This window comes from Chenopodium album, chromosome 23 (genome assembly GCF_948465745.1).
Source record: "Chenopodium album chromosome 23, dcCheAlbu1.1, whole genome shotgun sequence".
Taxonomy (NCBI): Eukaryota; Viridiplantae; Streptophyta; class Magnoliopsida; order Caryophyllales; family Amaranthaceae; genus Chenopodium; species Chenopodium album.
In genome coordinates this window covers 27,847,622-27,861,191 of record NC_137856.1, presented here as the reverse complement: position 1 = coordinate 27,861,191, position 13,570 = coordinate 27,847,622, and the positions used below count along the sequence as shown (strand labels likewise).

Below are 13,570 nucleotides of genomic sequence, written 5' to 3'. Positions count from 1 at the left end.
CACGATTTTGAACCATCTCCCAGCTCTAAAACTGACACCAACCGTCTTGTTTCCAAACATCTTCGTCACCTTAGCCTCCACATCTCTGTTGATGTGCCATAGACAGAGTAAATGTGACGTCCCTGGAAAGACTTCTCTCAAAGCCGCACAAAGCCCAAGATCACGGTCTGAAATAAATACAGATGGCTCTATATCAAACCCAATCAACTCCCTTAATCTCTGCAACACCCACCGATAGCTAGCCGTGCACTCGTCGCGCATGAAAACATATCCAACTAGAAAATTCTGGTTTGTCGGTGTCACGCCTACTACCTCAAAGAAAGGCATGTTATATCGATTGGTCTTGTAAGTAGAATCCATACCTATGACATGTGGGTATGTGCGGAGTATGTTGACCATGATCGGGTGCACCATAAATGCATGTTGCAAAACGTTGTGATCATCGTTCGTGACCCAGTAAATGTATTTACTCTCTCTCGCCAGATGAAGAAATTGCTGAACAACTCCTCTTCCTTCGGACATCTCCATCCTGAAGTCATTTTGGCAATTGTAAATGTGTCGGATGTTTGGATGATCATCAGGAAATTGCTCGGCAATAGTGGACATGATGTTACGGGGAGCAACCTTGGACTTTGTCATGTCCCGCACAACCTGTTTTGCACCCGGACTCAATCCGCTCACTTTACGGTGTCCCTCTGGGTACACAATCATTGGGTGGTTATGTGTCCCGGTGTGATCATTTTTCGCAATGATCTTCCAACTTTCGGTGCTGACATCATAATATATCTTGATGTAGAATGGACAACCATTAGCTTTGGTTTTGGTGTCCTTCCGTATCGCGTTCTCCAAATCTCTCGGCTTGCTCCTTCGTGACCGATCACATCGCAAATACCGATACAGCCGACCATAAATGGTTTTGTTATAAGACGATTTCACCAATATAAATCCCAATTTTATGGAAACACCATCAGCCCATGTAACAGCATCGTCAAATGTAGGAAAAAACGTATCGGTGACAAAATTCCCACTATAATTCACACCGTCACCGCCTTCCTCAGATTCCATATCCTATACAAATTAAAACAAAACATGCTTTATGTCAAAATAATAATAATAAAAACAATAATAATAATAATAATAAAAATAAATAAATAATAATAATAATAACAATAACAATAATAATAATAATAATAATAATAATATTAATATTAAAATTATATTTCTACTAATTAATAATAACAAAATCAACAACAACAACAACAATAAAAATAACAGCAACAACAACAATAATAATATCAACAACAACAACAATAATATCAACATATTAATAATAATAATAATAATATTAATAATAATAATAATAATAATTAAACATATTACTAATAATCATATTAATACAACAAAATTACATTAATTATCAAATACTAAATCACAACAATAATCACAAGACATATGTTGATAAACGTACTTAACAATTTAAAAAAAAAAAAAAATTTGGGACATCCGCCTAAAATTTCCGGATGTCCCTAGGTACATCCGCCTAAAATTTCCGGATGTGCCTAGGTACATCCGCCTGAAATTTCCGGATGTACCATGGAACATCCGGATTTTTTAGGCGGATCCCAACTTCCGCTTGAAATTTCCGGATGTTCCATGGTACATCCGGAAATTTTAGGCGGATGTACCTAGGACATCCGGAAATTTTAGGCGGATGTCCTACTTACCGAAAATAAAAAAAAAAAAATACTTACAGAATGATCCGACGCATTCTCCGACGTACGTATGTTCCACTCGCCGTCCATGACCCAAGACCCGTCGGAAAATTTAACGATTTTTGAAAATAGAAATTTTAGGTGGTCGTGGGGACCGATTTGGTTGCAAGGTCGTGGGGACCGATTTTGGGAAGCTCGGGACAACAATGTCGTGAAGTAAGGGTACCGTTTCATGTATGGTGTCCAAATGGGGAACAAGTTCATTTTTATAACCCATATTGCATAAAGGGCATAGTGGTAATTTCAATAAAAAAAGGGAGCGTTACCTGGTAAAATGGGAGCGACAAATAGCAGTTGAGTTTGTTCAACCTGACCGTTGACAGAGAATATAAATTCTTTCCCTTTAAAGTTTTTCACCTTTACGTTACACCTTTCTCTCTCTCTCTCTCTCTCTCTCTCTCTCTCTCTCTCTCCTCCATTGAAGCGCACTCAGAGTTCTCCATTGAAGCCGCTTCTCAGCTTTCTCTCTTCCATTCAATCAGCTTATGAGGTTAGATACTTTTCTTATTTCAATTCATCGAATATCAATTCTCACAATTTTGGGATCATTGATCTGATTGTAAGTATAGAGTCAATTTAGGGTTCTTCAAAGTTGGATCATTGAATTGTTAGCTTTAAATTACTGGATTAATGAATGATTATAACGCGTGCATCGATTCGAATTCTGGATTTTCGAATTGAGAGAGAATTTTCATTATTTTTTTAGATTTATGAACCTAATTTAATTCACTGGGATCTTTCATTTGCATTTTTTTGCATCAAGAACATTATTCCGAATTTGGAGTTTCCAAATCACAGGGTTGTGGTGATGCGTTTACTGTTTATGGAAGGATATGATCGACTCTTGTTGATTTTTAGGGAACTGTCACTCCTAATTATTCGAAATATGCCTTTCTAAGAGGATTACGATTTGCAGGATTTTGTTGCTAGAATCTGCTATTTCGCAATTTACGTTGGTGTTTGTAAGCGATCATATGTGATTTTTCAAGCCTAATTTGATGATTAGTACAAATTTGGTTGCTAATGTGTTGCATTATTGGAGAATCAAGCCCATTGAGGTTATTGGAGACCGAGCTGAGCGTGGGTTTTTAGGCTAGTTGAGCTTGAATCTGCTAAAAACTATTACTCGAGTTGAGTCTACTCCTATCCGGGGTTAGCTTGAAGGTTTAGCACCCCTAATGAACCATTTATGATGTTGGGCAGGGATAGGTGCTCTTCAGAAAGACTTCTGCTGTTTTTAATGTGAATTTGTTTAGGTGTATATATGATTTATTGGTTTGAGTTTTAGTCCTTAGGTTATTATTGTTAATTTAAGTATGATCGTGGATATTCATAATATTTGGATTGATGGCATGAATGACTGTATTGTGCCTTGGATAGGTTTACCGAACTTGCTCTAGAAAGGCTATGGATTATTGCTGTCATAATTAGAAATATTTATATAAAAACTGAATTTGATTGATAATTGAATTGGAACGATATGTACTGTCCTCTTTTTAATGGGCACTTTGAGTGGTTTGCTTGATCACATGGTAGATGGACACGGCAGTCTTTTTTGCTAGTAAGCAGGGTTGTGCTTATAGATGTACTATATGTCTATATGTTAGGCAACAATATTGGATCTGATGGATGGATTGAAGAGATCAGCAGTTATTGACACGAAGCTAATTTGCTTAACTTATGTAATCTACTGAGTATTGCTGATTGGTTCATAAATAAATACTTCCTCCGTTTCTATTTAGTTGACGTGTTTGATTTAGGCACATATATTAAGGAGAGGAGAGAGAGTGAGAGAGAATGAAAAAACAAGTGGGGTAGCTTGTAAATGCAAGGTAAAAAAGTTACCCCAAAAGGAAATGTGTCAACTAAAAAAAAAATCCTAAAAAGGAATACGTGTCAACTAAATAGAAACGGAGGTAGTAGTTAGGAAATCTATAAGTGTTTTTGTCGTATGTGAATTTGGATTTTGCGCGTGCACTTTATACTGGTTATTCACACTTGACTGACGTTTGGAAAGAAATGCATATATGGGTGATTAGCTGTTAGTGGTAGATACTGGTTGTTATCTGTTCAGGGCTGAATTTAATACGGTTTACTGAAAAATGAGGCTGTTGACTTGGAAAATAATAAGTGATAATATTATATTGGCTGTAGGAGTGACAACAGCATATAGAAATCATATTTTAGCTATATAATTCTTAAATCTAAATTTTTTAATATTGTTAGTATCTATTGTTAAAAATTATGAGTTTGAGTTAAAGTCTTATAATTTACTGATATACAAGGGTTTGAAATTAGACTATGTAGTAGGACTATTAGATTTCAAGAGCTTTAACTTAGAATGAGCACTATATTATGACTCTCCCCCTCCCTAAAAGATTGCCTCAAACCTTTAACTTTACTTTTTTAAGAAGCAATGCAAATTTGTGCATATGAGTGGACATAATCTCACAATTATCAATAAGGAGAGAGAGAGAAAGCAAAGGATTACAAAGTGGGAAAGTTTACCAAATAAGGTATGATGCAATATTGTAGAGACAACCATTTTAAGTATATGTGCCAATCTTACTTTTGTTAATAAGCACATTTTATTTTTATTTAACTCAAAAATGAAGTGCCATATTTATAAATGGCCAAGGATTTGTTTCAAGACACTTTCATTTTTAAAATTCTCTCCTTGCAGCTTTCGTATTTAGCTTTCCTAAGAAAGTGACTTACTGTTTTCATGATTCATCAGTAACTTTTCTTTATTGCTAACTTGACCTTTTCCTTTTGAATACTACTCCTTTGTTCCATGAAGTTCTTCATATTTACATTTTAGATCTCATATTTTAACTGTTACAACATGAATTGTAAGTGGAAGAACTTCATGGAATGTAGCGATTAATTATGGCGATTAATGGCTTTAATGCAAGCTTTCTTTCTTTTAATTCTCCATCGATAATTGTTTAATCGACTTTCATGTCACTGGGTAATGAATATCTCACTAGTGGCTGGATTGAAACCTTCACGATGGTGCCCGCTTTCTATTGCTATCAGGGCTGCTTACCTTTATATGGCTTGGCTTCACTATTGCTCGATTCCTTATGTAATGGTCGGCCTAAAAAGCAGTCTTCCTACCCGAGTTCTACATCTGTTGACATGATATGTCCTTTGCTAATTATAGGACTGCTGACTGAGCTGATGATTGAGTCTTTGAGTTGAAAAACATACCTTAGGGGCTTTTAGATTGCATATGTCGAGTGTCCAAGTTAGGCAAGTTAGTACCTAAAGCCCTGCATAACTCTGAATTGCCTTCGCAAACTTAGCACAATTTTTGAGGAGCGTAAAGTGACTCTATACACTGGTATAGTGGTATATAATCTGAATAAATGTTTAGTGAGCTGACTGACTGTATGTGTCTGTAATTACTGGTGAAAAACTAATGTAGCAGAGATTGAAGATTGCATATAGTTTCGTGTTTGGACATAGTTCTTGCTCTGAACGTTTCCTGGCACAACACTTATATATAATTTAGATAATAATGAAGAAAAGGTCAGACAGCAAAGTATTGTAAGAGCGAAGAAAACTAGTTATCTTGCCATAGCACTGCTCATACGGAATTTTGCCTCCAATATTCATTAAAATTGAGAATACTCATTTGATAAAGCCAATATTGCACTAATTATCTTTCAAGAAATTTTCACAAATACTGCACCTTTTTTTTTTTTTTTTTTTTTATAAAGGAAACTCACAATCTCTTTTCACATTACAAATACCTAATATAACCTTACTAACACTTAAAGCGTTACAATTTCTTTTACCCACTTTGGTTTTTTTTGGTGTTTCACATGATTTTATGGCTTCCCTTCGCCTTCTACCCACTTCTTAAATACTTGTGCCTCCCCCATGGTGCAAAACTATGGAGAGGAATATATCCCTTACTAGTTTTACATTGACTCAACATGTGTAATTTCAGTACATTTTGATTTGGTGGTTTTGGTGTTTGAATGCAGATATGAGTCAGCAGGCTCAGTCAATTGATGCAAGAGGGAAGCATCGAACAATAGCTGAACTAAAGCGGCTTGAACAGGAAACTAGATTTGTGGAGGTAAGCTTGTTAATTTGGTTCTGCTTTCTTGTTCTTTAGTTTTGTGATTATAGAATTCTTATTGGGTAAAGGGGGGTTTGCGTGGTGGATTTTCTTCTGATTATGAGTTGATAATGCAAGTTCCAACTTTCCAAGGGATTTTGCATGATGGTTGGATTGACTTCAAGTGGTTTTTTTATTAATGCATTTATGTTATTATGCCTGTAAACTATTACAAATATTTCGAATATTCGGAGAATTTTATAATAAGAGCTCATATCTATTTCCATGGTCAAATTTTTGAAAACTTTGACCAAAGATTCTCATATATATATTTTTTAAAAAATCTATTCATGCGATTTTTTGTTAGATTTATCTCAATGTGAAGTTTTATAGTATGTACTTTTTGTAATTTTTATTGATACATAATTTGGTGGTCTAAGGTAAGTCTTGGAGACCATGCAAAATGAAATAACTATGGGATGGAAGGAGCATTGTGCAAGATCTATTTTAGCAATAAAATCTATGAAGGGACTAGAATTAGTGAAGCTAAACTATTGACATGTTGGGGAATAAGTGAGTCAAACCCATAAGGAAAAGTAAAGTACATGTAGAGACCTTGATTTATATACTTTGTTATTTTTGGTTGTCGGGAATGTGGTTCATTTTGCCCCCCCTTAGCTGCAGGTTTAAATTTTGTCATGTTATTGGGATATTTTTTTGACACCATTGCGGGTTTTAAGGGGGTCTCTTTATAAGATCATGTGGTTAAAACTTTATTGGGATATTTTGCCCCCCTCTTACATTTTTTGGTATTCCTTTGGAAAAGAATTTCAAGGGGGCCTCTTTATAGGATCATATAATGAACATGATTGGACCAAGTCTGGTTGGGTTGCCAAGGGTCTACTTATTATTATTGTAATTATTTCTGTAAAATGGATGCATTTCCTTTTTCTTTTTTCCTATTGAATACCCATCCATGTTACCTTTCTCTTTTTAACCTTCCCCTGAATTTTGATCGAAGTCTGTAAAGGTCATCATAGGATATCTTTTGGCTGGGTTGGGGGAGGATAAGGGTGACAATCTTGTGAGATAGAATAAGGTTTGTAGATCTAAAGAGGAGGGTTGGCTGGGTGGGCAGGGCCTTTAGAATCTAGTGAATGTTTCTTGGTAGATGTGAGGCTGTGATGATTACTTCTCGAACCTGACTCTCTCTGACTTTAGATCATGAAGTATAATATCAATATGGTTATAAAATTTTGTTTATCTAAGGTCCAACTCTATTACCTGTTTTTTTTAGGATTCCTCTTCATTTTGTGAAGAGTCATGAAGGCCATGGGAGTATCTCTGGTCTAGGGAAGCGGAGGGTAAGATGAACCATCTCGTGGTATGAAATTAATTTTGTAAGCTTAAAGAGATGGGGTGGGTATTTGCATTGGTATTTGATAAAAAATTTCTCGGTTGGTGGGTAGTTTATGGTGATTTATTTTTGAACATGATCCGCTTTGGCTTTATATCATAAAGTATCGGCTTTAAAAGAACTTTTGGATGCCCTTTCTGGTACAAATGCCATACCATGGAAACGTATCTTATATATCTTCATTACATTTTCTGTTGTATGGTAAGGTCTAAGGACTGAGGATATATAATCTCTATCAAGTGCAAAGTCTGTGTTGGTGTTGCTGACTTGCTGTATCTATCTTCTATGTCTTTTCCTTGTCTTTGTCATTGCTTTGACATAAATCCCTGATTTCTGATTTCTAATTTCATGGCTAGAGTAGGTTGGGTTCTTTGTAGAATTTTCTTATTAATTGTAAGCCTCAGCTGAAGAATCTGTGTGCACTTGCAAATCTGTTGGTTTTGCTTGAGGGTGAAAAGTTTGGTTTTTTTCTTGTAAGACTGCTTATAAACACCGATCTTGCTAACGAAGTAATGAACACAATGGTTAATGTTTGTATTTTGATCCTTATTAGTGAGAAATCTCATAGCTATGTGTTTTTGTGTAAAGGACTATCTTCTTATATGACGAATAAATTGTTTGTGGTTTGGGCTGGTTTCTGAACATGCATGGTGCATGGAACATGTACAGGTTCAATTTGTTACTTTGGGATGCACAAAGGATGAAATCATTATGCCAAGTAGGTAGCATGGAATTTTCCAGGATGTTGTGGATTGTAAGAATTGGCCAAATTAAGCTGGCATTTATATGGTAGTCTTCCTAAGAGAATTATGTTTTGTTTTCTCTCTATGGTATATGTGCCTCTCAGGTGTTTTCTTTATTTTGTTGCTCCTTGAATTCCCTTGCTGAATTATTTGGGATATTTTTGGACAATGAACAAGTCAAGGGAGGACAAGGAAAGGGAAATGAGAGGGCAAAGGGGTCTAAATGTCTAATGGCCTATGGACACCATCAAATGTAACCAGGATCTACTGCCAGGGCAGGCTGCATCAGTAGGTGCAGTTAGCCAGTCGTAGTGTGCAAGCAGAAAAGAAGTAATGGGGGTGTTAGAAGGGAAGGGAAGGGAAGGGTAGTGTTCATCTGGGTCCATCACTCCATCGGTTGGGATTTTTAGTAAAAAAAACAACCCTGCAATAGAGAAATATGGGGTTTGTCGTAAATTAGTGTGGCCCAAGTCGCAACAGTAACTCTAATCAATTAGTATTATATACACCTGGAGTACAATAGATCATGATACTCCTTACAAATATGTTTGAGTTATTTTGCGTACCACTTTGTGTTATTTTGCTTAAATGTTGTGTTATTTTGTTACAACAATATGTTATTTACTTATTTATTTCAACCTCCATTCATGCTATTTTTAATTTACAAAATAACAAGTACTTATTTAAAAATAACATGTGTATAAATTGAAATAATAATAAGTTTTACATCAAAATAACATTAGCAGCTTTGAGTTTAAAGAGAATTGAACACTTCAGGAGGTACTAAATTTCTTGACATGAATACATTTGAACCCTTAAATGGCTTCAAATCAATTAATTTCTAAGAAACCCAGAAAATTGGAAGAAGAAAAGAGGAGATAGAAAGTGTCTTTGATTTAGAATTGGAGTAGTGAGGGGAAGAGAGAGAGTGAGAGGTTGATTCCTGGGAAACCAGAAAATTGGATGAAGAAGGGAAGAGAAAGTGTGTGATTTTGAGTTGGAGTAGTTGAGAGAGGAAGAGAGAGTATGGGAGGAAGATGACTGAGAAAAAAGGCAAAATAACATACATTTATTTAAAAATAACACATATATAAACTGAAATAATAAGAAGTTAATATCAAAATAACATGAATTTATAAAATCTGGAGTACCATGTGAATGGTACTCCAGGAGTAAGATAGAAATTGCAAACTTTAATAGGTAATGGGATGGAGCGTTACATGTTTGTGTTGTTTATAGCAAAGTATCATATAAATTTCAATAAGAATTGGTCATCAATAGGACACACAAGGTCAGGGACACTATAGATTTTTCATACTTTCTCGGTTTCAATATATAGGTTACACTTTGAATTTTGACACTATTCGGAAATCCTACTTTGACCATCGTTTGTTTTATTTGCAAAGATTTGCAAGTTTTTGAGTGGTTAATGGAGATGATTCAGTCCCTGCAGATAAACCAGCTTCAACAGGGAAATATACTGCTTCATAATGGTAGTCCCTCTGTTTCTAAAATATTTTTTTCATATAGGTATGATTTTAAGAATAATTATTGGAAGCGCTTCTTTGCTGGCTTTGGCATGGGTTTTAAGAATGGTTATTAGAAGAATTTCTTTGTTGGCTTTGACATGGGTTTTAAAACTAGTTATTTAAAGTTTGTTGGCATGAGTTTTAAGAATAGTTGTTTTGTCTAAGGAGCAAATTAATTGGAAAGGGAGTCTATTTTGAGACGAAGGTAGTAAATTGTTAGCTAACTTATTGAATTGGTCGGGTATTGTCTCTCTCGGCAACAAGGAAGCTGATGAATACATCTTAGATTTTTCTGGATATTGGGCTGAGTGTTCTGCAACCATCTCATAATAATTGAAGATCAATACCTTTGTCGCAAGTTTATTTTAGGAAAGAATTGGAATGAAGAATTTGTAAATCTTATCTTTGCTCTACAAATTTACATATCCTTGACTAATTCCAATTCATACTTGTATTTTATTCCCACTACTATTCTTTATTTAACTGCTGCCTTTTGTGCCTCTGTGGACAATATTCAGATAATCAGCTTTGTTTTTGAAGTGTTTGGATGCAGCATAGGTGGAAACAAATGAATACCATGCCCTTGGTAAATAAATAGTTAAATACAACACAGTTACCCAATTTCTGTCATCCCATGCTCGGAAAATTTATATAGAAAGGCGACGTCTTTGCTGTAGCTTTTCTCTGGCTCAGATTTGCATATTTTCTCAGCAACTGCTTATAAGCTGAGATTTCTCTGCTTTCATGCCTTAACATCTGATTGTGTTGAATAAGTAGACTAGAACACATTTTTTCTATTGGGGTTTGGGAAGAGGATTCCGTCCTGGTTTTTTTTAATCCTGTTGTTGCATTCTATGTTTTGGCACATAGTGGAATTACGAGTGATGGAATGACGGTTTATGCCATGATTAATCTCAATTTCAGTTCGCGATCTTTGTAAGCAGGAAGAACTGGAGCAGCTAGAAAAGACTGAGAATGCGACATCTGCATGCAAAGAGTAAGTAACCAAAAACAAAAGGCGGGATGCCTAATACCTCAACGTTATAAAATTTTCTTTTTCGAAGGTAGTTATGCATCCTTCATAGACCTGTCAAAATTCAATTTGACCCGAACAAAATTTTGTGACAAGAACCCTAAAGACCTGATATCTCCTTACCAACCCAAAAATTTGAGGGTGATTTTCTCATATAAAAAAAGGTTAGGAACAACATTTAGAGATGGAGGGTGTAATTTTTTAAGTAGTCGTTAGTTCTTGTCTTGATATATTTTCCTCTTTTTTTTAATTTTTTATATATATATATATATATATTTTTTATTATTATTATTATTATTATTATTTTTTTTTTTTTTTTTTTTTTTTTTTGACAAATTTTTTATTAATTGGATATACTTATTTGTGAGTTGAATTTTTGACAACATTTTATAGTATATTTTTTTTAACACTTGCTATCTCCTACACGTATTGTGTATATTTCGTTATATATATGATTCCGAAATTTAAAAAAAAAATCTCTTAATCTGTTTGATCAGCCCAAGATCAAATACTTTGGATCTTGAACAAGCATTGTTTGATCCGAATTCAGACTCGACAGTTCCTTTGATAGGTCTAATCACTCAAAATATAATGGGAAAGCTCAAGTTATACCTTGCTAGATATATTGGCCTATCTTTGATAAATTTTTTCTTGACATTGCTCGTAATTGTTTTCTGCTTTTCAGATTGCTGGGTAATGTAGAAGCAAAACCGGATCCCCTTCTCCCAGAGTATGCTTCCTCACATTGGTCACTATATCTATCTCTTGATTGTTTTCAAAATCCTGCATTAATATCAAAGGAAAGCTTATCTCTTTATAAATGTTTTCTTCCTTATCTAATAGAACCATTGGACCTGTAAATCCATCGTGGGATCGCTGGTTTGAGGGACCCCAAGACTCAAAGGGTTGCAGATGCTGGATATTCTGATGCTTGCTGCTATCAGGTGTTTGAATGAGATAAATGCTAATTATATTGAAAGAAAATCCTTTGAAAATACTCATTGCTGTACAGACTACATATAATTCTCCTTAACCTGTGAATCTGTGATCCAAAAGTTTGTGCAGTGTAATACAGACGGATGAAATTCGTTCTTTTACCATTTTTATAATCAAGTGTGATATGGAAAAGCTCTCATACAGAACATGATAATTTCATAAATCCAATTTTTTGAAGGTAATTGACAGGTTTCTTCACTTCTCACCCCAGTACCCCTCGTCCCTAATTTAAACTTTTTATGAGATCATATGCTTCTTGTTTTTCCGTTGGATTGTTGCTTGATTCCTACTGCGACCACCCCCGCCCCAGCCCCTTCCTCTTTTCTGTACAAACACCAAAAGCAGTATGACTGGAGTATACAAAATTCTTTACAAAGTAAACGGAGGGTGTACAAGTAGTGTTTTATAAAAGATAATAGTGCAGTATAATTTTATTTCATCCTCTATCTATCCTCGTGTGACTGAAAAGGACAACTAACCGTCCAATTCTTAGTTTATGATGTGGCTTAACAATAGAAAAAATTATTAGTTAACCTGCTGAAATTAAAATTAGTAGCTTGACTTTTGATAGTTGCAAGTCTTGCAGCCAGAGGAGTATAAAAGCTTAGGTGGAGAAATTAGAAATGCAGGAAAAAACCAATTTTTCTGTAAAGTATCACAGTTACAGGAACAAATATGGAGCAGGATTTAGAAGTGAAAATAATATCAGTGGAATCTATAAAACCATCACTTCCACCATCCTCTCATCTCAAAACTTTAAATCTCTCTCTCCTTGATCAGGTCTTCCCTGCTATGCACGTATCTGTCCTGCTTTTCTACTCTCCAACACCACAAGTCGGAGATGTTGTAAGTGACCTGAAAACGTCACTTAGCCAAACTCTTGACCAATTCTATCCTCTTGCAGGCCGATTTGTAGATGACTCGACCATTTCTTGCAATGACCATGGCATACCCTTTATTGAAACTAAAGTCAATTGCCATCTCTCGGTCTTCATGACCTCACCTCATAAGCTAAAGCTGGTTAACAAATTCCTCCCTACTCGAGAATTGATCCCTTTGACCATTCAAGTCAATGTTTTCCTCTGTGGTGGGGTGGTTATTGGGTGTTACTTGCTCCACAAACTCTTTGATGGAGCCTCTATAGGAATCTTTCTTAAATATTGGTCTGCCTTAGCTGGTAAGCGGTTTAAGGACTTAGTCCAACCTGATTTTGAAGCCAGGATCGAGGCGTTTCCTCCACTACCCAGTAGGGGAGAACAACTCCTGCCTGAAATTCCACCTAATCAATCAAGTCCAACAACTACAGTGATCAAGAGTTTCTTGTTCAACTCAGCAGCTTTAAGCAAGCTTAGAGGCAGGGCTGCAAGTGAGGTAGTTCCTAGACCTACCAAATTTGAGGCTGTGGCAGGGTTTGTTTGGGAACAAGCATTGGCCGTAGCATGTGGTTCAGGTGCACAAGTTGAGCATACAACGTTCTCAATGACTGTAAACATGCGGCCTAGAATGAGGCCACCACTTCCACGGGAATCAATGGGTAACCTCCTCACAAACGCACGAGCACAGGTTGATACAAGCAGCAGGCATCAACTTCAAGAGCTTGTCAAGGAAATCCATTTAGCCTTGTCTAGGACCAACCAAAAAATCACTACTACTTATCAAGGGAATAATCCACCAGAGGTAATCTGGTCAGCGCGAAAAGCTGAGTTGCAAGGTATATCAGATCATAAGGATGGTGGCACATTCCGGCTTAGTAGCTGGTACAACCTTGGACTGAATGAGGCAGACTTTGGGTTCGGGAAGCCCGTATGGATTGTTCCTACTGATGGGAGAATAATTCCTCCTACAGTTGCTCATTTTATCTACCTCACTGATTACAACCACCCCATTAGTGGTGAAGGAATTGAAGCATGGTTCTTCTTAGAAGAGAAAGAGATGCAAGTCTTAGAGTCTAATCCACATTTCCTTGTTTTCGCTTCTCCCAACTACTTGTAATTAATGTCTCCATTGC

At 35.9% G+C, this 13,570-nt stretch overlaps 2 protein-coding genes across 2 annotated transcripts; both read left to right on the top strand.

Annotated features, from left to right (window-relative positions):
• Positions 1 to 2,141: 2,141 nt before the first annotated feature.
• Positions 2,142 to 11,685, top strand: LOC145609239 (guanine nucleotide-binding protein subunit gamma 2-like). The gene is made up of 5 exons (XM_081664774.1): positions 2,142 to 2,262; positions 5,768 to 5,862; positions 10,478 to 10,530; positions 11,252 to 11,296; positions 11,410 to 11,685. Exons 2-5 carry the CDS (start codon positions 5,770 to 5,772, stop codon positions 11,492 to 11,494), a joined length of 276 nt encoding a protein of 91 aa, XP_081520900.1. The 5' UTR covers positions 2,142 to 2,262; positions 5,768 to 5,769; the 3' UTR covers positions 11,495 to 11,685.
• A 547-nt stretch (positions 11,686 to 12,232) lies between these two features.
• Positions 12,233 to 13,570, top strand: LOC145609519 (BAHD acyltransferase 1-like). Its single transcript, XM_081664979.1, has one exon. It carries the CDS (start codon positions 12,238 to 12,240, stop codon positions 13,552 to 13,554), a length of 1,317 nt encoding a protein of 438 aa, XP_081521105.1. The 5' UTR covers positions 12,233 to 12,237; the 3' UTR covers positions 13,555 to 13,570.

Coding starts and splice junctions, on each gene's coding strand:
- LOC145609239 (XM_081664774.1), top strand. CDS start 5,770: ATGAGTCAGCAGGCTCAGTCAATTGATGCAAGAGGGAAGCATCGAACA. Junction 10,531..11,251: donor GCGACATCTGCATGCAAAGA/GTAAGTAACCAA, acceptor TCTGCTTTTCAG/ATTGCTGGGTAATGTAGAAG. Junction 11,297..11,409: donor CCGGATCCCCTTCTCCCAGA/GTATGCTTCCTC, acceptor CTTATCTAATAG/AACCATTGGACCTGTAAATC.
- LOC145609519 (XM_081664979.1), top strand. CDS start 12,238: ATGGAGCAGGATTTAGAAGTGAAAATAATATCAGTGGAATCTATAAAA.